The sequence below is a fragment of the Anopheles coustani genome, chromosome X, assembly GCF_943734705.1.
Source record: "Anopheles coustani chromosome X, idAnoCousDA_361_x.2, whole genome shotgun sequence".
Classification (NCBI taxonomy): Eukaryota; Metazoa; Arthropoda; class Insecta; order Diptera; family Culicidae; genus Anopheles; species Anopheles coustani.
In genome coordinates, this window is record NC_071290.1 from 15036515 (window position 1) to 15062265 (window position 25751).

General features: G+C 45.6%; 5 protein-coding genes across 5 annotated transcripts in view; 3 read left to right on the plus strand and 2 right to left on the minus strand.

Annotated features, from left to right (window-relative positions):
- Window positions 1–16: 16 nt before the first annotated feature.
- Window positions 17–1504, minus strand: LOC131268926 (protein-L-isoaspartate(D-aspartate) O-methyltransferase-like). Its single transcript, XM_058271224.1, has 5 exons — window positions 1254–1504; window positions 1047–1189; window positions 745–982; window positions 492–577; window positions 17–396 (listed from the first exon to the last, which is right to left on the minus strand). Exons 1-5 carry the CDS (start codon window positions 1306–1308, stop codon window positions 235–237), a joined length of 684 nt encoding a protein of 227 aa, XP_058127207.1. The 5' UTR covers window positions 1309–1504; the 3' UTR covers window positions 17–234.
- A 496-nt stretch (window positions 1505–2000) lies between these two features.
- On the plus strand, window positions 2001–4573 carry LOC131268855 (complex I assembly factor ACAD9, mitochondrial). The gene is made up of 3 exons (XM_058271139.1): window positions 2001–3086; window positions 3551–3875; window positions 3946–4573. The coding sequence occupies exons 1-3, from the start codon at window positions 2071–2073 to the stop codon at window positions 4468–4470; spliced, it is 1866 nt and encodes a 621-aa protein (XP_058127122.1). The 5' UTR covers window positions 2001–2070; the 3' UTR covers window positions 4471–4573.
- An 825-nt stretch (window positions 4574–5398) lies between these two features.
- LOC131269343 (uncharacterized) lies at window positions 5399–8148 on the plus strand. Its single transcript, XM_058271695.1, has 4 exons — window positions 5399–5476; window positions 6034–6402; window positions 6490–7797; window positions 7876–8148. The coding sequence occupies exons 1-4, from the start codon at window positions 5399–5401 to the stop codon at window positions 8146–8148; spliced, it is 2028 nt and encodes a 675-aa protein (XP_058127678.1).
- Window positions 8149–11882: 3734 nt separating this feature from the next.
- LOC131268774 (uncharacterized) lies at window positions 11883–21656 on the plus strand. Its single transcript, XM_058271048.1, has 3 exons — window positions 11883–11950; window positions 12978–13425; window positions 15299–21656. The coding sequence occupies exons 1-3, from the start codon at window positions 11947–11949 to the stop codon at window positions 16575–16577; spliced, it is 1731 nt and encodes a 576-aa protein (XP_058127031.1). The 5' UTR covers window positions 11883–11946; the 3' UTR covers window positions 16578–21656.
- Window positions 21657–23745: 2089 nt separating this feature from the next.
- Window positions 23746–25751, minus strand: part of LOC131269344 (teneurin-a) — a 33701-nt gene continuing 31695 nt past the window's right edge. The window contains exon 19 of the mRNA XM_058271696.1: window positions 23746–23842. Within this exon, the coding sequence (XP_058127679.1) occupies window positions 23746–23842 (97 nt within the window). The remainder of the gene's footprint in view (window positions 23843–25751) is intronic.

Here is a 25751-nt window from a genome sequence, read left to right on the forward strand (position 1 = left end):
TTGAACACTATTTAGAAGGATTAACTAATGAGTTTTTTTTTACTTAATACACACGATTTAGAGCAATATAACAAAATACAAATAAACCAATTTTGCGCGCATTAGTTTTCACGATAACTGACAAATTTGGTAAATAGTCTAAAAATATGTTTTAATGAAAGTGTAGCCGAGAAAGAGCAGTATTAATATTGCTACCAGTCTCGTCATCACTAAGCATAGCCATCTAGCGCTGCATCATTTCTGAAGATCGGTCAAAGGGACGTACATAACACCCATCAGCTTGGTGTGGGTCACCTTCCCGTCAAGTCCCTTGTCGATTTGCTGCAGATATTGCGTTCCGCCATCAGGACCGACGGGCACCAGCAGCCTTCCACCTAGTTTTAGTTGATTGATGAGCTGGAAGGAAACGGAAGCCAGTTAAATAGTTGTTACTTTGCCCTGTTTTCGGCTAGGCCTTATCGTCGGAAGCTAAGCGGCCCAGATAGACTGACCTCTTGTGGCATTTCGGGTGCAGCCGCGCCTACGTGGATACAATCATATGGTGCATGATCCTTGCACCCTTGTCGGCCGTCGCCTTCTGCAAGGCAAAATTAGTGTTTAGAGGGAATTAAATCTGTTACTAAACTATATGACAGGGTGCATACGGTATGGATCTTTTTAATTACTATAGTTTGCAATGGATGTGGTTCACATTGCTAAATGAAATGTGAATAAATTATTACATAGCATCGACGAGACACATACCGACTAGAATCACTTTTCCGGTGTCGATTAATGATTGATCATCGTTTCCAATGTTCTTTCGACCCAACTCAACCAAACGCGGATGATGTTCGATACCAACTACGTATCCGGTCGCAGCCGGATTCTGATGTATAAATCGAGCAAAGCAAGCGGTAAGGTAACCAGATCCTGAACCCACGTCAAGTACCTTGCTGTCCGGTTTCAGATGCGACAACAGCAGCTCCAGCGCATAGGCATGCTATAGGGTATGGTTTTAAAATAAAATCAAAAGCTGCTGTTCTCTGATGCGGTTGCATTCATACCATATGCGGTGCACTAATGGTAGCACCGAACCCGATTCTTTGTGGCGAGTCTACGTACGGGCTCAGGTTTTCCGGGACGTAGTGTTTGCGATCCGTCGCTATCATTGCCTGAGCAACCGATTCGGTCTTGATAATGTTGTACTCTGCAAACAAGCAAATTGGTCCACCTGTAGTTCACAGATTCGTGAGTATGCAGATAGTATTTACCTTGAAGTTGCCTGATCAGGTCAGCATTATTCAATCCTTTCGATCTCCAGGCCATTTTTTGTTATGTTGATTATCGAAAGCGTCTAACACAAAACAGCTTTTGTGCGATTACGGACCAATCTGATTCTCCTATCTATTTTACTTGCTAAGCAATTGAATATCCTTTACACACAGCGTTGAACTAGACGCTGATTTCTTTTGCACATGAGTGGTAAATAACTTATCCGAGATGCAGTTAGATCATTGCACGAACTTTCTAGTTCCGTAAAAAGTGCATTGTTTAGACAATTGTACGAAGAAAAATCAAGCAAAATGTCAAGAGCGTTTGACAAATGTTTTGAGGATACAGTCAGCGCTCTCCAAGATGCGAATTGAATAATTTTAAGTGATATGGTTTGAAAGACCAAGCGGACAGTGATTTTAAACAGAATCCATAGATTTTCAAATCTTCTTTGGATGCTCACACTCGATCATCTTAGGGATGTTTTTCATTTTATGTGATCCAAGTTTGTGATAAGCTTGCTGCTGTGCTTTTCAATAATGTCACAACAGGTCTAGAAGATTAGATCAAATTAAACAAAAAAATAAAATTGTAATTGCTCATATTACGTAGCTATGAATTAAAAATAAGAATTTTTTTAAAGCTACCCTATTTGGCGATTGTGAACGAGGTTTTCATATTTATTCACGTCATGAAGCGCACATATGTTTTTGACAGATGGGAAATTGTCACACCGGTCAGTTACAAAAATAATATACCGATATGTTGAAAACAGAGTAAAATATTGCCAAATAAATCGTTAAAAACCAAGTGAAAATGCTAAGAAAGACGTACATTCCGCTTACGCGATCGCTTGTGCGTTCATACCGGGCTCAGTACGGTTTTAGTACGGTCGCGTCGCAGGAATCTAACAGTTCTGATGCGGTGCCGGACAGCGTTAACGATTTGTCCAAACCGGTTCATGTGCGGCTACCGAAACGGAGTCCGTTCATGAAGTCGATGTTTTTGGGAACCGTCGACACAGAGCTGCTCACGTTTCCCGAATCTCTAAACCGGGAGGAACAAAGCAGGCTGACAAAACACGCTGAGCAAGTCAGGGAAAGTCTCAAGCCTGCTGGCGCGGACGCTTCGTTCAATAATTTGGATGCACTGTGTTTGCAAGGTCCACTGGAGTACGGCGGGAAGCAATTTATAGAAACCGAACTGGCATACGTTAGCGAGCTGATGTCGGAAGATCGTGCCGCAGCGCTGGTAACGCTAGAACACAATACGATCGTTAAAATTCTAGCACAACACGGTACGGATGTGCTGAAGGAAAAATATTTGCAAAAAATGTGTGCAGGGGAAGCCGTTGCCACCAGCGCACTGTACGAAGTGAGCAGCTCGAGACAAACGATGTTCAGTACGGTAGCGAACCTGGATTTTGCGAACCGAAAATGGACGCTGAACGGATCGAAGGTGCTGCTGCGAAACGATGCCGCCGAGCCTAACCTGCTGCTGGTAGTAGCGTCAACGAAAAACATGGCCCAGCTCAACAAGGAAGACGGAACGGTCGCCGTATTCCTAGTCGACGTACAGACGAAGGGCGTCAATATCAGCCAAACTAAAATAGGTTCCAAGGGGCTTTCGAGGGTTACAGTGGATTTCAATCACGTTGAACTTCCCGAGGCAAATCTGGTCGGCACCGAACATGGTGGTGCCGAAATAATGACCAAATTCCTTTCGGCCGCTCGGGTACAGTCGAGTGTCGTGCGTGTATCGCTGCTGAAAAAGATTCTCAACTCGCTAACGGACTTCTGCATCAACACGAAAACATCGACCGGCGAAATGATGTAGGTTTTCATTTGCTAGCTATCCTTTTCAAAATAATCTCGCTGCCTCATATTCATTTTCATCTATATTTTAAACTAGTTGGAGTAAGTTCATTGGAATAATTAAATCGAATTGAAACTATTTTCAGTTTTCAAAAAAATGCTTTCTAGTCAGAGAGCAATGCCATTGGGGCGTTTGTAATCAAGACTTCTGATTAATCTGATCATTTATTAAACGAAACAGTTTCTTGAACTCCTTATACAATGGAATCGGAATAGTACGGGTACCGTACCGTAAATATAAATTCGAATGACTAAATCGAAATGGTACTACTTTCAGTTTAGCCAAATAATTCTTTATATTCAGAAAGCGATGGCATTAAATTATATTTCATTAAAACACTTCGGTTTAATCTGACCATCCATTAAATGAAACCCTTACATGAACTCCTCACACAATGACGATTTAAACATGCTTCTTTTAGGGATATTGAAATAGTACGGGAACAGCTTGCACGCATGGCCAGCGTGATATACGCCGCCGAGAGCATGATTTACATGACTACAAGCCTGATGGATGACTTCGACAGCCAGGACGTTGAAATGGAGGCGGCAATAACGAAGGTGTTTTCCGCCGACAATTTGCTCAAGTTCGCCACGCTGCCATTACAGTTGCTAGGTCCACAGGCACTTACAGCTGGGAACCCTTTCGAGGGTTTGTTTGACGATGCACTGAAGCTATTCACCGGCGACGAGTCGCTCGATTCCGTTAACTTTTTCATCGCCCTCACCGGTCTGCAATACGCGGGCGTAAGTAGTACATCTTGTATGGAAAGTGAGAGAAAATGGTTTCGCAATCAACCTACTGGTTTTTTCACAGATGCACTCTTACGAAACGATAAAGAAGGATCGCAATCCTGCCATGTATCCGTCGCACGTGCTGTTGAAGTTGTTCGAGAAGACATCGATCGAGCATCCGAAAAAGTTCGCCAACCTGCAACAATTCTTTCACCCGTCGCTCGATCCGGCGGCGCTGTGGATTGAGTTCTCCATCGTTCGGATGAAGCTGGCGACTGAGTGCGTGCTGTCGCGGCATGGCATCGAGGTGATCGATCGGCACGTTGAGCTGGGCCGGCTGGCGAACATTGCCACTCAGATCTACGCGATGGTGGCCACCGCTTCGCGCGCGTCCCGCTCGTACTGCATCGGCCTGCGCCATGCGGACCACGAGGTGCATCTGGCCAACATGCTGTGTCGCGAGACGAGCGAAAAGATTCGCCTGCTAGCGATCGAGCTGGAGAAGGGACCGTACATTACGAGCGACGACGATTACAACGTGGTCGCCCGGAATCTGTTCCGTGAGAAGCGATACTTTTTCGAGCATCCTATCACGAAAAATTTCTAACTCGGGGAGGCGGGAAGGAACGGCAGCGTGAAAAGTGTAGAACATCTATCTTGGGTGATCGAAATAAACTAACCCTTACGTACCTACTGTGGCACTAGATGAATCTATGTGTTTTTATGACGATACAATTATCATATCAATAGTTTCAACATGAAGCGGAATTTTAATTTGGAAATTTTCCTTTAATCTTCGCTGCTGGCCGTTATGCTATCGTTTTAGGTAACATCCTTGGAAGGTTATCCCCTGGAATACATGCAAAACATGCTGCAACGTCAACAATGGGTGGTGCGTGCGCCCTTGGCCGCTTGAAGGTTGGGCCAGTGGAGTGCGAAGAGGCGCTCTCGAGCTTGCGGTTTGGAGGATTATTTTCGTTCTCGCGTACGTACTTTTACGTATCCCTATCATCATCACGGCATGCCAAAAAATCACGGCGCAAGCGCATCCCGCAGGACGAATCAGCAAAGCTTGTTTTTCCTTGTCCCCCAGTGTGGAAAACTCGATGACAGTAAGCATCACGAGGCGAGTGTCTATTTGGGCTTACAGTAACAGGAGTAATTTGTTTGCACTTAACGTAACGTGAAACCTAGTACCCAGTTTACTAATTTGTGCAGCCAGCCCGTTGCCCAAGTGCCCCCGGTTCGGTGCTCGGTGTCCAGCTCCCCAGTTGGTAAAACTAAAGCCTACGACGTCGACGTCCCGGACCAACGCGGCGCTCGGATGTTCGCTCGCGAAACGTAAAGAAACAACGACGCATAAATGTAGTAGCAAACCTGCTAGCCAGTAGTTGTTGTTTGGAAGTTCGGCAAAGCAAATCGACAGCGAATCGACGGGACCGTCGGTAGCAGTAAAGTCCAACCCTACTAGAACTCCAGCGCGCATAGGTTCGTCCGGGGAAGCGGCAGTACAGTCTCGTGCTCTCGTGCCTATTATGTCAGCGGTACATTTCCTCCACGACGGGATTCTTTTCCTGCTGCTCATTTACGGAACCATTGCGAGGATCAAACCAGTACGGCCCTTGTTTTTGTGTGTGGCTTGCAAGTCAGCTTTGTGTGTAGCCCTGGCCGTTCCGCGATTGTGTCGTAGCCTCCGGGGAAGGACACTTCTCTCCACTGCATGTTTTATGGAGCTAATCAATAACGGGACGGCAGGGAAATTGCATGCAGCATGCAGCGGAAAACGCTGGTGTATGGATGGCAGGACGCAAGTGCTGAGTGGGAAAACAGGAGCTTTCAGCTCGTAAAGAAAGGAAATCCCCAACCTCATGCTTGTGCGCGCGCGTGTGTGTGTGTGGGTTATGTTTTTGTTTGTGCGCATTTGATGATGATTTGTTCTGCTATTTAGGCATTGTTGAATATGTTCTTTTATGCATGTCCTCGTATGTCCGTATGTATGCTTTCCTGTTTGGTTGTGCGGCTAAGTCCACACTGAAGACTGTGTGTGTATGTGTGGGTCTGTAGCTGTTCCAAAGACGGAACAGTCCAGTCTAATGGTTACTTATTCATCGTCCTTTTTCCCGATATTCCTGCAATAACAATGTAAACACAAATAAAACAAAACGCACAGGTGGCAGGTTCGTCACTGGCGCTGTGCGAAGGTGGCCAAACGTGTCTTCCGCCGAAGGAATGCTGCGCCCAGGGCTGCTGCTACCTGTACGCACCGCCCGGTGCCCCGCGGGTCCCGCTGGCCAGCAACGACCACATGCTGAGCATGCTGTTCCTCAACCACTGGTACTTCTGGTGCTTCGTGCTGGCCATCGTGCTGGCGCTCCTGTGCACCTGCTCGCTGTGGCGTAAGCGGCGCCAGCTGTGCGGCTGGGACACGTCGGCGCGCCACTCGCAGTCCGAGGGCGACTCGGCCGGGTCCTGCTATGCGCCACCGCAGTACAGCCGCTGTAACTCGTTCCACATTCACGCACCGCCGCCTTATACAGAGGTAAGCCAAAGAGGTCACAGACAGAGGTTGCTTATCGTTCACACTCACAAACATATTCACTCTTTTTATTTCTCCCGTCGTTCGCAGGTTGCCTCGAAGCCGGACCTATACCCGCTGGTGTTCAGCTACACCGACCCGGGCAAGGGCAATGGGGCGAACTATCTGATGGTGCAGTACTTCCGCAACTACATCGTGCAGCCGGTCGGCTCCATCTCCGGCACCAGCACGGTGGACTCGCTCAGCTCCAGCTTCATCTGCAACGCGAACGAGGCGAACACGCTCGTGCCACCGCCGTACTCGCGTGCCGCCAGCCCCGACCTGACGGTGTCGTTCCGGAACTACCTGATGCCCCGGTCGGCCTCCCAGCAGGTCTGCCTGACGACGTCCGGGATGGCGGCAGCACTGCCGAGCTCGAGAAGTCACGCCGCCGGCGGAAGCTACCAGCACGGTGACGACGAGTCGCTGCTGGAGCAGCAACACCAGCAGCAGCCGGAAGGGGAGGAGGAGGAGGAGGGGATGGATGGGGTAGCGGCCCCCATCGCCACCAACACCACCACAATCAACCACAGCAACTTCAGCAGCAATAATGTGTCCTTAATGGAGTGTTCCGGTGCGCGCACTGGAAACTACCATCACCCGTTAATGAACTTCGTCGAGCATGGACCAAGCAGCCGGCAGCAGGGCGGCGTCCCCAGCGGGGGGTCAGGCGGAGCGCTGGCGAACGGCTCGACGGACTCGTTCCCGTCGCAGGACTCGGGCGAACACGTGCCGGCGTGTCCGAGCGCCGGTAGCAGCCAAAGCCACGGTCGGCACGCGGCCGGTACCAACGAACTCTGTGATCTAGTAGGCGGTAGCAGGGCGGGGCAGAACGCGCACGGTCACCACCGGGACGCCACCGGGTTGGTCTGCAAGCTGTGCTGCTCCACGGGTGATCTGCGCCCGCCGCACCGGAAGGATATGCCGGCGCTGCACAAGAGCCTGGAAACGTGCTGCCACGTGAACTTCCTGCACGCCGCCGAACCGGTGCGGCAGCTCACGAACCTGGCGGCGGACAGCGAGGACTCGATAGTGGTTGGCACCCGCAAGGTGGGCACCGTAGCGGCGGCCAGCGGTGTCTCCAGTGCCGGCTCGAACGTCTCCAGCCTGGTCAATCTGGATGCGACCGGTTCACCGCCCCGTGCGACCAGCCCGACGGCGGAGGTTCGCGAGCTGCTCGAACAGATCCGTCAGCTGCACAACGACGAGGACCACGAGGACCACGAGGAGTCTGGTGTCGGCGTGCCGCAGTCGTCGTCTTCGTCGGTATCGTCCGGCGTGCCGACGTTCTCGGCCTACCGCCGGCCTTCCTCGCTGATCGGCCGAAGGAGAAAGCTGTTCTCCAAGAGCTCCTCGCAGTATCCGCCGCCGCCGCCTCAGCACCATCAGCACTATCAGCACCAACCGCAGCAGCACCACCAGCAGCAGCACCATTACCAGCACAACAAGGCCGTCTACACGCCGATCGGTTTCGCACAAAACGGCATGCCACCGACGGCGAGCGGCATGAGGCACCTGCGTAGCCCCGCCAGCTCCGGTGGCGGCGCGTCCGGCTTCCTCAACCGTGGCCGCAGCCGCTACTGCTGGATGTCGAAGTCGGCCCCGACCACGCCGGGTACGGCGCCCGGCAGCTTCGCCAGTGGCACCCTCGGCGACAACCGGCCTCTGCTGCTGCACGAACAGGAAGAGGATGGCGAGCAGAACGTCTAGAGCGGCCTCCCTTCCCGCTCGCCAGTCGATGGTGATTATTGGCGTAACAGGCGATAGCTAGAGAGTATCCTCCGCTACTGTCGGCGGTGGCTGGGCGTTAAAAAAAAAGAGCAAACAAAACAAAACAGAGAGCCTAATGGACGCACGCATGCACGCACACCGGACGCGAATTGGCGACCAACATTTGATAATACTTTTAAGTAAGAAACTCAAATCAAACAGCAAACATTTGGATATAGTTATATATTGTCCCATTCTTGACACACAACCGCCATTCCTTGCGTGTTTCCCGGCTGCACACGGTACGAAGGGGACATGGAGTTAATGGCATACACTTAAAGAATACTCTTCTTGATCTCGCTCTACCGATACGCAGATATACGTTTTGGTTAGCTTCAGAGATACAAACTTCTTCAGAACCTTGTCGACGCTAATCACATGAGACGGATCTGCTCATACTTGTGGTAATACTAAGTTTGTAATAGATGTCTAGAGATCGATGAGCCAAAATCTATCAAATTTAGAGCCTGAAATTTGCACATGAACCTAACAGCTACGCTACTGGGACTATTTTGAGATACGTCTATGCGGCAGGTATGATACAATTCATTCGACATGTAATACAAATGTTCAAGTTGTTTAAACTGGTATGGAGAGATGGCGTCGACTATGGCGTTATTCTCTCCTAGTGGTTTCTATTCAGCAGCTTTACGGTAAGGTACGTCTACTCCAAGCTCACAGTTACCGAATAGACTAGTAGCGTTTGGGTGTTTGTCTTCTTTGATACCGTGTGTACCGCGTGGAACCATCCAACATCCTTCCAAACGTTAATAAAGAAATGTGTTTCCAGTTTGAATCGACCACTCCTTTCGCTTGCTACAATAAAGCGGTGGCCTAGAGATCTGTAAAAAAAAGGAACAACGACCAGAACAGAACGAATCACGAGAGATCGAATCGAATGTACCCATTTGCTGTGGAGATGCCGTGCTATTCGTAAATGTCTATCGTTTTTGGCGGATGTAAGCAAACAATGACCCCACAATCGAACCCCTGTACCACAGCAGCGCCAGCAGCGAAAGTGTTAATTGCCGAAGTAGCCTCAATAGTACGGGCACCTCCACTCCATTGCTTTCTTGAACTACTACATTTAATAAATATTACAACTAATGTAGACGTATGGCCTTGGCGTGCAACTGTTTTCGCTCTTGGTTGGCGCGCGTATCTGCAACGGTACGGCCGTTGGGTGTTTAATTGGCCTCTGTTGAAGGAAATAAATAGGAATAGACCATGATTGGCTGTGCACTGTCTGGGAGTTTATTGAGCGTGGGCGATGATTTCGGGCTTTTGGGTTCAGGGATCAGTTTGCAGCGACGGAGGTAAGTGAGACCACCAGCTTCCATGAAACGGCGAAACTGTCTACAAGGAAGTGGATCAAGCCCGCAAAGTCTAAGATTTACAAGGTCAAATCACTGTTCGCAGTAGTAAAGTGATATACGATTCTGAAATGATATACTCTTCTGGTAAAGAGAACCAACGGCTACTTCAAATAGGAGGCTAGAGGTGGTATAACGGACGCTGCGCAGTAGTAGACGCAACTGGTAGAATATAGCCTTCTCCGTGGTACGCACCCGAAACAGCCCGTGCTGGTCGTATACGGTACTATAGAGACGTGTTCGCCCCCATGATGGAACTTGTTATGATGGCGATGATATTATATCGGATATGGACCAGACACGACTGTATGCCTTGTTTTGTTTGCTTTGAATTCCAAAATGAACCTGAGCGAACTGCTTAATTTTAGAAGAACCACCCAGCACGAGTGTGTCCGTTTGGAAACCGCGACAAGTACAAGCGGATGGGTTGTTCTTTTGAAATACCCGTTACTTGTTCGCGACTACAAACGCTGCGTTGCGAGGTACGTCAAGGGTTTCGCTGGAGATGCTGAAAGCACAGAGATGAACGATGTCCTTCCGTTTGAGCGAAGATGTGTCCTTATGACGTCGGGACGAGAGAAACGGGACTCACCGTTCAACGGGCACGGTTTTGCTCTCCTGCTTCTCTTGCCCACTCAGCAGATCTGCGATTTGCTCCAACGTTCGGAGACCCGTTCGCAGTCGCTCGCAGGTGTTGCTTCACGGGCGTTGAAAATTCGGTTTGCAGTGGTCGCCCGTATAGGTTTTCGCGAATTGATTCATTTGCGTTACGCGAGGGGGGACGCGTCGTATATGGAACAGCAGGCTGTGTTGTTGGGAACGCTCGATTAGGGCTCGGCCAAGCGAACCAACCTGCAAACTGGGAATCGGACAGCGCCAAAGCCCCGCACCAGCAGCCCCCACCAATGGCGCCGAGAAGCTTCGCGGCCGTGCAGTGAACATGTGACGGAAGTAACGAGCAAAGCAAGTTTAGTGAGATCGCCGTGAGTTCAGTGACGTGAAAACAGTAAGCTCTAGGGAGGGCATAGCGGATCAAAGATTTGTCTAGGCGGGGAACATTGTCCGATGCCTATGGGGTACTATTACGCAGGAAAACCACTGCAAATGGAAGATAGCTCACCTATCGATGGTGCCACTACATGTGCAACAGTATCCTTGCTGATAGGCGAAGTAATTTGAATTTCTGATGGACACATGTTGTCTAAATTTTTAAGTTCGTTAATGTGCACAGTATCTTGCATATTTACCTTGTTTTATATAAGAAAAAAGGAACTAAGCCTATATAGCACTATGTACTTTGTATATATGTACATTTATTTATGGAATATGTAGAATTGGTAAAGCAATAAAGAATATATTGCTCACACATATATATACTCATACATATATATGCTATATAGCTATATATATGTAGTGACTACCAGAACGATAGAGTTAGCACGCAAATGATTTCAAAACGTTGTCATTTGCGAGTGAGGTACGAATCTAAAGATCCCTCCCAGCTAATTTCCTGCGGCTGGAGAAAGTGCTCCATTACGCATGGACGGTTTCCGTTCTTTAAACAGTCCTCGTTGGCGGACGGCTTGGTCAATCTTCTAATCGATTCCCCACCATCCAGCATCCAGTTTTTATTTTCCAGGAACTCGATTAAACCAGCCACCGTACAGGGCACAGGGTCAATGTTCGTTCGAATGTTTAACTCGTAAATTTCAGGTTTGTCGAGCTTGGTTGGTTGGTTGGCGTTGTATCGCGTTTTGAAACGTTTTATAGCTCCCCACGGCCCACGCGAAGGATCCACCAGTAGAACATCGACAAATTGCAGGCACACGAAACAAAAAAAAAAAAAAAACTGGTTGAAGTTGGAGTGAACATTAAAATACACACCCTCGAACGATGTGCACAACTCGGTGGATCCGACTCGAAATATTTGGATGCTGGCTTATTTATTTATTCATTTAGTTCACTACCCTCGCTCGGTAGCAAAAGCCCTCCAGGTCGGGCAGGCAAGCGTGGGCAAGGTCATAGAAATGTTTAAACTGAAACGATTCACCGAGTGAGATGAAAACTTTCCATGCAGTGGCATCAAACGAGCGTTAAATTCCGGGGATGGGGACGAGTTCGCCTTCCTGGCTCAAACAGACACACACACACACACCAATTCTCCGTTCGTTTCACAGATCAACGATTCAAGGATCAATTAAGAAGCAATCATCATCATCTTTAAGGAACAATCATACAAAGCTGAGTGTGGCATACATACACTCGGTCTACGTTTTAACTCCACTGCAGCAGAGCAGACTACTACGGCGCTCGCATTCGTCGTAAGCGATTTACTTTCGGCATATACTAATAAACCTAATCAAAGATGGGTAAGTGTGAACTTTTTATTGTTTTATTGCTCGATGTTCATCCACGCACACCTAGTGACACACTTATCTGCGAAGTTAGATTTTGTTTTCTCGAGTGCTGCTTGGGTAAATTTGTGCCATGTCACGGTCAAGCTCGTTGAATTGGAGCTAAACGGCTCTTGTTTTTAATCGTTCTTTGTTGCATGTAAAGTGTCTCCATTTTTACGCCTCGCTTGTTGCAGCGAAAGGGTATTTCTATCTTTTTTTTTTTGTAAACTTCCCTGAGTAGACCGTGGCGTTTGCTCATATGAGTAAACATGAAAGCGAACGAACAAACACACTTGAGAGTGTGTCGGAAGAAGCAAAAAAAAAAAAAAGACACGTGCCTAGGACTATCAACATACACACACACAACACACACACTCTAACAGAACCACTCTTAGCCAACATCTTTTCAAATAGCTCCTAGGAGAGCTGCTGGAGCACTCTCTGCTCGTCTACCGTCGTGTAGCTCGTGTCCTACCATGGAATATCCTTTTTGCGTCTTAGACCGTAATGTTTCGCTGGAGCACCGTTGGGTTTTCGTTCGTTTGGGGAAGAAATTAAATCAGGCCACCGGTGCGGGCTTGCAGAAAGCGACTACGCTGACTCGCCCCTACCATCGGTGTGTTGCAAGCTCCCTCCCCGAGGGTTTCGGTTTCGTCAGTTTTTTGCTCCGTCGACTCGTGCGTCAGAACCTTGGGACAGAATATCGAATATCCTGTCGCACGGTCTCCCAAACTCCCCCACCTCTGTTGTGGCCGGAAGGATCGGACGCAGCTTCCGCCGTCGCTCCCTGGTACGGCGTTCACGACCCTCGCACGCTACGACTCCCTAAATCCGCGCGCACGCGTTCACATACACTTTGGGTTTTGCTTTGACAAACGCAGCAGAATGTCGTCATACGCTCCTAGACTTACGATTTACACTATAAGTGATGAATTGTATAACCAAAAACCTAAATAAATACAAGAGGAGCTCTAATGAGGCTTGGTGGTCTTCACCGTAGATGCGTTTTTCCGAATGCGAAGATCGTCGCACACACCGTCGTTCACGCAGGGCGGCCAGGAGCCACTGATCGTGGTGGAGGAGTCCGAGAACAATGAGAAGGAGGAGGAGGCGAGCACTCAGTCGTCCCAGCGCCAGAGCCTCGACATCGACTCGCCGGAAAACCCGTACTTGCTGTCGCCGTGGCGCGAAACGCGCAAGCACTCGCTGCCGACGCCACCATGCACCAGCGGCATCACCGCCAGCCAGGTGCGCCGGCTGTCGGAGCGGGGCGGAGAGGGATCCGGACCGTCGCCGCGGGAGCAGGCCTTCCTGGCGACGCTGTACAGCACGCCGGCACCGCAGCCGGGCGGCCGGCGCCATTCGGTGGTGACGATCAGCCGCGTACCGCCCACCATGTTTGGTCGGAGCCGCCGGGAGTCGATTGCGGCGCTGCCTGCTGGACAAAGGTGAGTAGAGATTATCTTCCAGAGCTACCAAGGTCGAGAATGTTGTACATGTTCGGAATTTTCCCAAAGATACCCGACAAACAAAATTGCTCTGATCAGAGCTCTGATCATGGTATGAACAGATATCTGATGGAACCCATGACGAAGAATTTTCATAGCCCAGAACATACATAGTATTGGTGAACAGAGTGAACCGGCGATAATTCCCATACACGCACACTCTACACTCGCAGGTAGCAGCGCAACGTAGACCTTTTGCACGCGATTTTATGCTCTGTTCATAGGTTCCATCAGATTGATGATCAGAGCTCTGTTCATAGAATTTCTGTTCGTAGGGTATACAATACCCCCAAAATAGTGGGACTGAACATGCTCCCTGCTTTATCCTAATACACCTCAGATGATATCAACATTACGCAATGCGGAAAATAGGGGAATGAATCTTGTGAACCTCAAATTGGATATCCATATTCATACTGGAAGGAAATTAAGAACTGTTTGGGACAACTGTTTGTATATAAGACAACTGTACTGTCTGTCTTGGAGTAAGGGAGCATATCACGCAGAGATGAGAACAACAACTCTTTTTAGAGATTTAAATCAGAGTGAACAATGATCAAGAGGATTCGAGTCACTCTTTTGTAATTTAAAACGTGTAAAATGAGTTATTAGTCATCGCAGAGATCTTAATCCTTAGCAGGGGTTCGAATTCCAAAAGAGTGTAAAAGAGTTGCTAGTCATAGAGAGTCTAAACCCTAGTTGAGATTCTAATCCCATATTAATATTCAAAAGCCAAGTAGAGATTCGAATCCCAAGAGTGAGTAAAAGAGTTACCAGTAGCCAAAGAGATTCGAATCCAGGTTTTGGGATAGGAGCATAGGAGGTCATGTGTAGGGTATAGGAGTAATGTGTAGGATTATGGAGGTAATTTAGGACGATGGTTGCTCTGCAAGAATTCTATTATTTACTCATCTAATTTTGGGATTCGAATCCCCGTGTGGGTCCCTGTTTGGAATTCGATATTATCACGGCTAGTGTGGATCCGATACAGATGTCCTAGACTTGCTCCCTCAGTTGCTCTTTTGGTTAAACATTCATCGTACTTGAAGGATATTCGCGTCAACTTTCGCTGTACGCGTGATTCCCAGCATGGTTGTGGAGTAGTACGGCTTCCTGGGCAACCAGCTCTACTCTGATGTCCCCTCATTGGAGGAAGGTACGGGTTACGGCTTGTACAGTAGTTCCATCGAACATTTTTTTAAGTTAACGCAACCACACAGTGTACCTATCAGAATTGGTCTCAATCTTTTGCGCACTGGTGGGATATCCTGCTGATCCTTACCGCATTGAACGAACAGCCTCTCCTCAGTTGGGACTCTTAGATCAGTGAAGGACAGAAGGATGTTAGACAGCGCTTTCAAGAAATATCTGTTATGGATCGTTCATCTCATTATAGTTGAGAGATCGATTCCCCCTTCTCGAGTTCCTCCGTGTTCCAAATTTCCAAATTTCTCGGTAGGAGTGTACACCTATGTCTGATATCTTATATTCCATATCACCACAGGTTTCAGTGCGGCTGTTGTTCGAAGACTTGCATAGGATTCCACTAAATAGCCCATATTCGCTTGAATCATGTGTGGAGTTAGAAGTCACCAGATCCGAGCTATTGGGTGATGGTGATTGGGTGATTGGGACCAGCTGAAAGAAATTTTGGCTGATGTCTCACTTTGGAAATAGGGACTAGGGGGCTTGGAATTCCTTTGTTTTGGATAGGGATAGCTCTTCTTTAATTCTGTCCCCAAAGCATATAGCTTTACAGGAACGTAGCACCAGTGTCCGACTGACAGCGTCAACTGTTCTCGTTCTTCCCCAGGTCGAGTGCAAACTCTCGACGCGAAAGCAATACCGGACCGCCACCGTCGACGGACCACAGAGGTAGTATACATAATTTACAGTTAGATATTATGGATGATATAGTACAGGCTAGAAAAGCGCGCATGAAGCTGTGGAACACGAGCAACGAGCGCGTGTGCGAGGTGCAGACCCTCGACGAGGCTGGCACCGGGTCCAGCTCGCCGATGCGCTACACCAACCGGCGCTACTCGGACTTCGTGGGCACGGCGCTGCCCCCGATCCAGTCGTTCCGGCGCGCCTCGGAGATGCCGCTGTCGCCGTGCGGCGCCCCGCTCACCCCGGCCGGTGCCCACACGCCCGTCGCCTCCGCTGCCGCAGCTGCCGCCGCCGCCGCCGCCGCTGCCGCTGCCGCCGCCTCCAACGCCTCGACGACGCCGGCAGCCGACGCGCCCTTCAAGCCGAAAACGAAGATGGGCATCGTGTGCACCAACACTGATCTGATATCTCTCTTATCGTCTCTAGCCTCGTCAGCGACAGAGATTAATCGATGTGGCGAGAAAGAGCTCCCTAGCCCCCTAGCCTCCCGTCCGTTTCCGCTCAAATCGGTCCTCAAAAGTCCCACCTCCACTGCAGCTTCCACCTCCGGCGCGGGCGCGGCCAGCCTGGAGCCGAAGAGCAATCTGCAGAAGAACCGCTCGAACAGCTTCGACATTTCGCTGTACCAGAACATCAAGCAGCTGGCGACGGGCGGCACGCTGGTGGGTGGCGGCGGTGGCGGTGGCGGCGGCGGCGGCGGCGGCGGTGGCAGCTCGACAGACCCGGAGAAGTCGTTCATCGAGTCGGGCTGGTTCATCAAGCGCCACCAGCCGATGGCGCGCCGCAAGTCGTCGGCCAAGTCGCCGAGCGCCACCGTGACGTTCGCCCGCGAGACGCTGGACAAGCTGCGCGACAAGGAGCCGGCCAAGGAGGAGCCGAAGCCGAAGCCCAAGCCCGAGTCGCGCTCGCCGCTGAACAAGCTCAAGTGGGACGGACGCAGCGCCATCGTGGACGCGCGCATGATCGGCCACGCCATCGAGAACTTCATCACCGGCTCGTCGTCGTCGTCGTCATCGTCGTCGTCCGGCTCGTCGGGCAAGAAGTCGGCCGGGGGCGGCAAGGATGGCTCGGGGAGCGGACGGTCCGGGGCGAAGAAGTCGCCCGCCTCCAGCTGGTTCGGCAAGGCCGACGACGACGAGGACTCCAACGATACGTGCGACTCCTCGCTCTGCTCCACCCTGAAGGACCTGTTCGTGAAGTAAACGGAGATGATTGACAAGCAAAAAAAAAAAAAAAAACACACAACCCTTTACATATTGCCACAGTCGCTGTTCGACCTCCTGCCAAGGCGGCAGAAGAAGAGCGCAGTAACGAAGAGACAACCAAATGCCCACCGAATTAAAACAAAAACAAAACAAAACAAAAACAAAACAAAACAAAAAGCCAAAACAAGCAACATACGAACGAGCAGAATCGATGCAAAAGCACACACTAAACGATGTCAAATACAAATGTCTATATGCGAAAAGGAAGTAGAGGCAATAGGGAGAAGGATTTAGCTGCAGCTGCGAAGAGAAAGCCTCCGGTGGACACACGGGAGGCTGACGGAGAGCAATGCGTGAACACCGTTGTGAATAACGCTAATGAAATGAATTAACATAACCAATCCCACCAATGTTAGTGTAGCCTTTTTGGACATCAGATGATATCGAACGTGAGAGTTTTACTAGGCTAAAGTAGAAAAGGACGGCGGTGGAAAAAGGAGACAAACTTGTAGCGCCGATACGTTGTGCATCTCAGCGTCTTTAATCATCTTACATACATATACATACATATATATATATATATATATATACAATCTTTAGGATTTACTCTACTGTAGCAATATTGTGCCCTCGCGTGGTTAATCCTGCCTGCACACTGGTCTACCAGCCCGTCGTTGCAGTCCCTCCACGGTCTTCGTTCGGGCGTTTTGGAACGTCCAGGGAGCTCTAGCAAGGAGTTAGTGCGCGTCGCACCGCAACACTGAGGTCTACCAGCCATTCCGAGCCTAGCGGGATGAGTTACACTGGGCAAAACGGTAAGTGGGACACCTGGAAAAAGAACACTCGTCTGGCTTTGCGGTCAATGTTAGAGCACAAGAACAACTGAATCCAACGCTTTTCATCGAATTACATTTTCTAAGAATGTAACGAAATAGATGTAATCATAATGATGGTACCCAACCGGATAAAACTATTTGAAAGACTTTGACAAAATCCGCAAAAAACGCCATGACTTCTCAAACCCTCATTAAAATTGGATTAAAACGTACTCGTCCTACTTCAATAAAATGCGCAGATTAAATGTGACGACGAACATCACCGTAAGCAAAACTAAACAAAACAAAACTAAACTAAACAATGTTGAGGTTGTTTATGTCATCAGATGGAATCGATAAACATATTTTTCATCGAAGTAAGATATGTGCCCATTATATCATTAATATGATGAGAAAGTCATGAAAGATATTCTCGATATAGTTTGAGTATTTCATGACTAAAACATCCCGAGTGTTCAGAAGAATCCTTCTCAGTCTCCAGCTTGAAATTGTATGACCATTTTAAACTAAATTGTAGCATGCATTAGTAATAAAACAAAAATAGAGAAAAAATGGGCTAATAATGTGCAAACAAATTAGTAAAAGTCTGACATTAAAAACTGTCAAAGCACCTAACAGGAATAATATTAAATATGAAAAACTTCAGAATCCAATTAAACAACCCGATCCAGCACGAATTAAACCTGAAAAGCCAGTGTCCAACTAAACGGACTAAACTAAATCGAATTCTTGAATTTTTTTTGTAGAAAGGTTCAAAGAAGATGTGATAAGGGAAATTCTTTGTTACCGAATCTAAGCACTCTAAAATTGACATCAAAGCCAAAGTTATTTTTCAGGTGTCTCTCTTACCGTTTCGCACAGTGTATATGGAAAGAAAAGAAATGGTAAAAGCCATAAGCGCGATGAAGTATCTCTGCATCCGGGTCGATTCTCGCTAAGGCAGGGAATATCCATGGCGGCCCAATGGAATCTCGTAAAATCCACAGAACCTCGACGATTTAAGATAAAGAACATTTCTGAATGAGGAACCCGCAAAAAAGCAGACTTACTTCAGGTGCGGTGCAACACACACACAAAACTCCAACGATGGCTATCTTGCGAACGTAATGTACAGCCTGCAGGCAACCCAAAACCATTTTAATCAAGTTGGATTATCGACAAAACATTGGACTTCTAAATTGGAGAAAACTTAAATGACCGTGGTTTTTGTTAAGGATAAAATTTGTACGATTTACTGTTGATAGTCGTTTAATCCATTACTTCCGTGGCCTCCCGATACGTATTGAACAAATGATACAAGACGCTCAAAACAATCACTGTCAGTTCTTAAAACCTTCGTGTTTCTATTCTACAGTCTTTAAAGACATTTCATTGGGCCGCTTTCCGTTTCCATTTCGAATCGAAGACATAGAATTAAAACACCCACACACATACCTTACAATTGAACAACGGGAAGAATCTGAGCACATTCGCGAGAAACGGGTTTTTTCGAGACTAAAGCAACAGAAACTGCGATATGTAACTATTCGATCCACCGTATTTCTGAAACGATTCCAGAGCAATTTAGCACACGCCTCATCCTTGGCACACCGGAACGATAAAAGTCGTGTTAGGAGAAAAAAAAACACAAACCAAAGCAAAGCAAAACGTTTAAGAGAAAGAAGAGAGAAGGTGAAACGATGATGATCACATTTGTATTGCTCCTTTTTGTGGTTCCAGGGATATGTGTCTAGTATTTAACCCACCGTGCGAAACCGGTCTTTAGCGTGCCAAAACCGGCGGCGTAAGATGTCGTCTCTTCGGTAGACCTATCTCTACCACCTCCGGGTCGGTCGAAGCTGGTTCGTGGACACATTGCGCAGCAGTCAGAGTTCATATGTGAAATCGTCCGTTTATTTAGATGGTTTTGAGCTTCTTGTTAGGATTGGGTTAAATGATGGTTACAACTAAATATTACAAAATGGAAGCTATACATCCTTTAGAAAACACAACCAACAATTTGAGGAAAATATCAACTTTTAGCAGAACGAGAGAGAGGAAGAGAGAGAAAGAGAGAAAGAGAGAGAGAGAGATCTACTTTACTGTTAAACTATCACTATAATTGTTTTCATTAGTTTCCTAGGGCAATCTTACCCTTGTCGTTCAATCAAGGATAGAGACTGAGCTGGTGGAGATAGGTAGCTGTAAGAACACGCAAATCAGTGGATATATTTAACCTATTTTCTATGTTAAGAAGAAACAAACAGTCAACACAGACATCTGAGTGAAATGTATTATTAAAAAAAAAATATACATAATTATATACATTATTACGTTACATCCAATCTAAGTGTATGCACAAACACGACGGCATACGTAGACACGTTTGCAATGGTAGTGCGAGGTGCAGACGGTGTAGAAATGATGGTACGGGTGGCTGCCCGTGAAATTTGGCTCTGCTAAAGCATGGGGACGTTCCGGTCCGCGAGCACGGCGTTCGGGTTTCCCTCTTTGTGGAAAAATTGTGGTCAAATTTAATATACATTTTACTTCTGTATTGGGTGTTACTACAATTTAGGCAAGCAGCATCTTAACCGACAATCGTGCATAGATAGTATCAAACATCAGGCCAAAGCGTGCGTTTTTACCCATTCAAACTAGGGTGGTTGGTCTTACTGAGATGAGCTGTCAGCGGTGAATGAACCTCTAAGACATTCGTTTACTTATAGCTAGTACTAAAGGAGTTCGCAGACACAGAGCAGTCTACTGCCCGAACAAAACACATTCAGCCCGCACTACAGACACACAATGACACACAAACACACACAAACACACTCACGCCTACAGTTCAGCGTGTAACATGCAATATAACGTGACTACTACCACCCTAACTTGTAAAGAAGGGTCGCACAGCCGTACTGATGTTGACGTTAAAAATTAATCTTAAGGTTAAAAAGATATTCGAGTCAAAAGAAAATCTACAATTAATTCAAAACCACCGAAGCAGATAGTTGTCTAACCTTGTGGGAGGGAGGGGCGTGTAGAACGGGTGTTTTTTTATATAGCAAAACAGGAATCCCACCATCAGAATCTACCGAAAAGAAAAAAAAACATAAAGCAAAGCAACTATTCTCAAAGAAAAATAACGAAACAATCTGAAACTATAGCGCTAGTTTCTAGAAGAAGAAAATCGTGACAATATGAAAAGAAGAAAAGTATATCGATTCCTTTCCTAAACCATAAAAATTCAAGCAGCGTTCATTTGTCGAGCAGTTTAAATGAAATGAAAATTTTGTACACTGTTGCCGGCTGAAAAAAAGAGCTAACAAGCAGACAGAACAGCATTAAAACTACTAAACCGGAAGAGAACAAAAAACAAAGTAAACGAGAATGGAAAACAGACAAACGTGTAACAGTGAACTAAATGTTAATAGTATACCTAGAAGCAAGCAAATCATAAATATAAATGGAAAAGGAAAAGATTAATATTTTTAAGAATTTACTGTTAACATCTTAAAAGGGTATATTTTTTTTATCGAGGATTTTCCTAGTACATTACAGGCGCTCGCACTCGACGCGTAAACTGATTGTTGTTACATTTAGCGTTTAAGATCTATACAATAAACTAGTTGATCAATGTTTACAACTTTGACATGACACATCATTGTACAACAAAGTAGGAAGGGAAAAGTTTGGTAGGCAAGCGGAGGGAACCCGATCGGGAAAGCGAATACGGTGGGGGTGATAGGAAAAGAGAAGGTGGAAGAGGCCAGGACAAAACTCTACTGATTGTTGATCACCGACATTGCAACTCTATGTGATTACGATGTATATCAGACAAACTTATTTATAAAAAAGCCTCTACGCTGCAAAAAAAGGAAAAGATATTGAAATAAAAATAAATCACTTTTTGATGGAAAATAAGAAACGTATAAACCACATACTAAATACAAATCCTATCAATCAAAGGCGGACCGTTCTCGGGAAGCTTAAAGCAAGTATAAAATCAATCCTAAAAAACCGACAGCAATCATCGTGCAGTTGATAAGCGACGCGTACGAACAGCTGCTGCACCCGAAATCAGTCAAAAAACAAACAAAGCAAATGAGCAAAAGCCCTTTAGCCGATAAGCGTGCATGGGATAAAAAAAATGGCAACATTATCTAACAATAATTTAAAAATAGAAAAGTCTATATATATGTATGTGTATTTTACCACCGACGATTCGTGCTATTGTTGAATAAAATTAAAATATACTTATTTACCATTAATAGAACATTTCTTACACTCTACTAACAATTTCAGTCATTAAGTATTTCCTAATTTCGTGGTATCTATCTATGGTGTTTGTTATCTGGACATGTTGTAGAGCTTTAATAGATGAACTTCAGTTTACGTTTTGTTTAAGTTTGTTTTTTTATGCTTAAGATTGTTTACTAAGTACCAGGCGCCTCCATCAAAACTGGATGTGCTGGATGTGAAAAGTGGAGATGTAGTATTGGATTTATTATGATTTGAAGTTATCGATTTATTATTAAAGGTGAATTTAAAGTTGATCACCTTGGAAAGCGTAGAGGATTCAAACGTAAGCGAGTCGAGTTTACCAGCTACTTGGCGCCTCCATCAAGCGTACGGAAAGTCGACGGGTTGAGTTACATAGCTTATATTATTTTTTAATGGGTCGTTACGCAATTGTGTTGCAGTTCAGTGACTAAATATCCGAAAAAGTGGGGAACTCCTTCCCGCCAATGTAGAGTAATGAAATATATTTTTGTGCAGCAAGCAGCTCTTTGTTTCTTGTCTTGAGTCAAACAAATCGTTCTTTTTATATATTCTGATAAACGTCGTTCATTGCGATGGATACTTACAGAGAGTGTACTTTGTATGCTTTGTTGAAATGTTCACTTTAAAATTATGTCAATGTGACAACATAACTACTGTGCAGTTATTGAGGAACCTAAATCTGAGAATGAAAGTTTTTCTACTGTTCAACTAAAAGAATGTAGTCGTATGTACTCCATTAGAGAAAATTAAAACGCTTCTAGAAAGCCCCGTACTCAGTGTTGAACATATTTTGTATAATTCTTTATCTTGAATGATTTCATCTAAAAGGTACAATTATAGCCTTTTATTTATCTTGGAAAATGTTTTTCACCATTACCCGACTCGGTCGTGCCCGGTTCCGATTTTGAAGAAGGAATGTATCTGTCAAACGCGTTTGGCAGAAAACTTCTGGAAAAATATGACGGATACATTCCTCGTCTAATAAGGGTAATACGGAACATCAAGTGACCGTAAAGGCCACAATTGAACGGAAGAACATGTAAACAACCATACTTTAGTCGGATATGGTTAAAGTTCCGGCCAACATTAGTTAGGTCGCATGACAGGCCGCTGAAGTATTCCTTTAAAGTAATATAATTTACTTACTAACTAATTTCGGCGATGATTATTTGTCCATTGTTTTTAATGCAAACGATAAAAATGGAGACCCAAACAAACCCCGTCTAGAAACTTCGACTCCCTTACTCCCTTAGAAGGAATCTTCCTATATAGACTTTTGATTAACACGTTGACTGCCGTGTCACAAAAAAGTGGGTGACAGCAAGACTCAGTTCTAAAAAGTTTTTGACCCATAAATAAATGAAAATGCAACATAATTTAATAGTAATATTTTATATCAATTCTTTGGGAAGCTTAGTTTCAGCTAAGCCTTCAAAAATTGTTGGTTCAATAAATGTTGTAAACAAATTAAATGAAAAAAGATTGTTCTAAAAAAGTGTGCTAAAAACGCTTGGCAGTCAACGTGTTAAACGCAGAGTTTATTTTTTCGACACGTGTGGTGAGTGTAACTGGCTTGACACGACTGAAAGGATCAGCTTATGTCAAACAACATAGTTCTTAAGTTTATATCATCCGGGTTGGATGTTCCATAATTCTCAACATACTATTTCTCTTTCTCTCTCTCCCAAACTTCCTTCATACGGATCGTTGGAATTGTTGCGTTTTGTGGAATTGTGGAATTACTGCGCTTGCTTGTGCTGTAAATGTGCAGAGAAGTCGTTCACGCTGCGCAACAATTGATGCTGTGTAAAACACATCCCCGAGGTTGATGTTGTTTCTTTATAAATCCAATTGGAAGCGAAATGAGATAATCACAATGGGGTAACATACTTGCCCGTTATTTTGTTGTTACCTTCATTGTTACTAAACTTACCGTTGTTTGTAAATAAGTATTCCAATTTCAGTATGCTTTGTGAAAGTTGTTTATATTTCTAGATAGACATTTTTAATTGTGGTGTCAGCAGAAGCTTCGCCAAAATGGGAGCCGTTCGGTGAGCTCAGCACGGTTATTCGTCTCGCTTCTCAGCAGCAGATGCACGCTGCATTAGCTGCTGGCATTTCTTCTCCATGCGGCGCCGTTCTTCCTGCTCCTGGCGAATCTCCTCCTGGAACCTGTTCGAGCTCAACTGCTGCTCGATCTGGGATTCGAAGAAGTCTATCGCTCCACGGACGCCCACCTCACCAACGTCGATCTCGGTCGGGCGAGCCAGCTGACCGGATCGCCACACTTTTCTGTAGATTAGCACGAACTCGTAGAGCCCTATCTTCCCATCGCCATCCTTGTCCATCTCGTTGAACAGACGCTTCAACTCGACGTGCGTTTGTGGGACGCCAAGCTTCTCCATCAGCAGCCGCAGGTCCCACATGTTGATGCGCTCTCCTTCACGGACATTCTTGGAGAAGGTGTCGTACAATTTCCTCACTTCAACCCGCGAAAGCGCCGGGAGCAGGCTGTAAATTTTCGCCAACATTTCCAACACCTTTTTTAACGCAATGGAGTTGCCTGCTCTCCTGCTGCAAAATCTGAACTGAAAAGGTCGTTTCTAGACGTGACAGATAATTGCAATGGTTACTAAGATCGATTCGCCAACTATTTCTTACATGCTTTCCTACATGTGTTTTTTCCGATTCAAACCGACCGTTATTCGTCGTTGTCGTCAGTGGCGGATTAACAAACTAGGAGGCCCCACTCGGGAAATCAAACGGGGCCCCCTTTGATCAATCTTTAGGTTTTGATTTTTACAAATATTATATTTAAGTGATGCATCGCCCGCCTAGCCCTTGTAAGTTTTTTTTTAATATTTTGTTCCTTTATTCAAGATTGAGGTATGTATGCAGGATTGAATTACGTTATATTGTTACGTTTACTCAAAAAATTATGTGTTTTTTACAATTCGAGGAATAGTTAAGATTATCAAATTATTTTTAAAAGATTTATCGATTTACAAATAATGCAAACATAAAATTGAAACTATGGTACAGGCAGGATGAAAATTCAGATATTAATATATTCAAATAAAAGAAACATAACTCGCTTGTAAATCCTAAAGTAAGTGTAAGTTCTAAATAATTTTTTTTCGACATTTCTTCCTGTCCATATTTATGATGTCTGGTGCATCAATATTATCTAAAAATTCTCGTTCGACATAAAGTATTGCTAAACTATTCAATTTTGTTTCACCCATCGAATTACGCAAACAGGTTTTTACCCTTTAAACGATCTTTCTCCTGAGGAATTGGAATTGGTATTGTTAATAAAATTTTTAGATTTACCTAAATGTTTGGAATAATGCAGGTCATTTCTTGGCTCACACGGTATACATAATTTATATTATTTTAAGGAAGAAGCTCGTTTAATTTTTCTTGTACATTTTGGAAACCAACTACTACATTATTTTCTTTAATAAACAATAAAAATTGTTTGATTTATCCTCCCAATAATTTACATCAAATAATTTACATCGAAATTGCAGTTTTTGTTGTTTTGATAAATTCAAGTCAACAAATATTTTAAACAGTTCAATAGTTTGTTCGTATTTGTCTGCTCTTTGAGCTATTTGGGCAGTTACAATATCGCAAATGCTGTAGAAGGTATTGACTCTGAAATCATTCAGATTTTTGTTTGTTCCTTTTCGAATTCACTCATTCGAATCAAACGATAAGCCAGTTATTCTTGTAGCTTCCCTTTCCCTGCTGGTTGTAGTGACTTATTGGTCGCATTCATTCTTTGCAAAATTGTATTGCAGATTATGGTCATTAAATAAATTTCAAATTTAGACATGTTTATTAACAATGATTTTGCTTCGTGAATTCTCCCCTGTTTTTTTATTTCGTCAGTAACTATTTTATTTAGCGCTTCCTTGATTTGCTGAAATCCTGCTTTGAATTTGTGTGATCCACATTGCCCTCGGGGCCCCCAGACAGCTCGGGGCCCCCCGCGGCCGCTTAGTCCACTTACCGTTAGAGCCGCTGCTGGTTGTCGTTATGTTTTGAAAAATAAAATCAGTCGTTC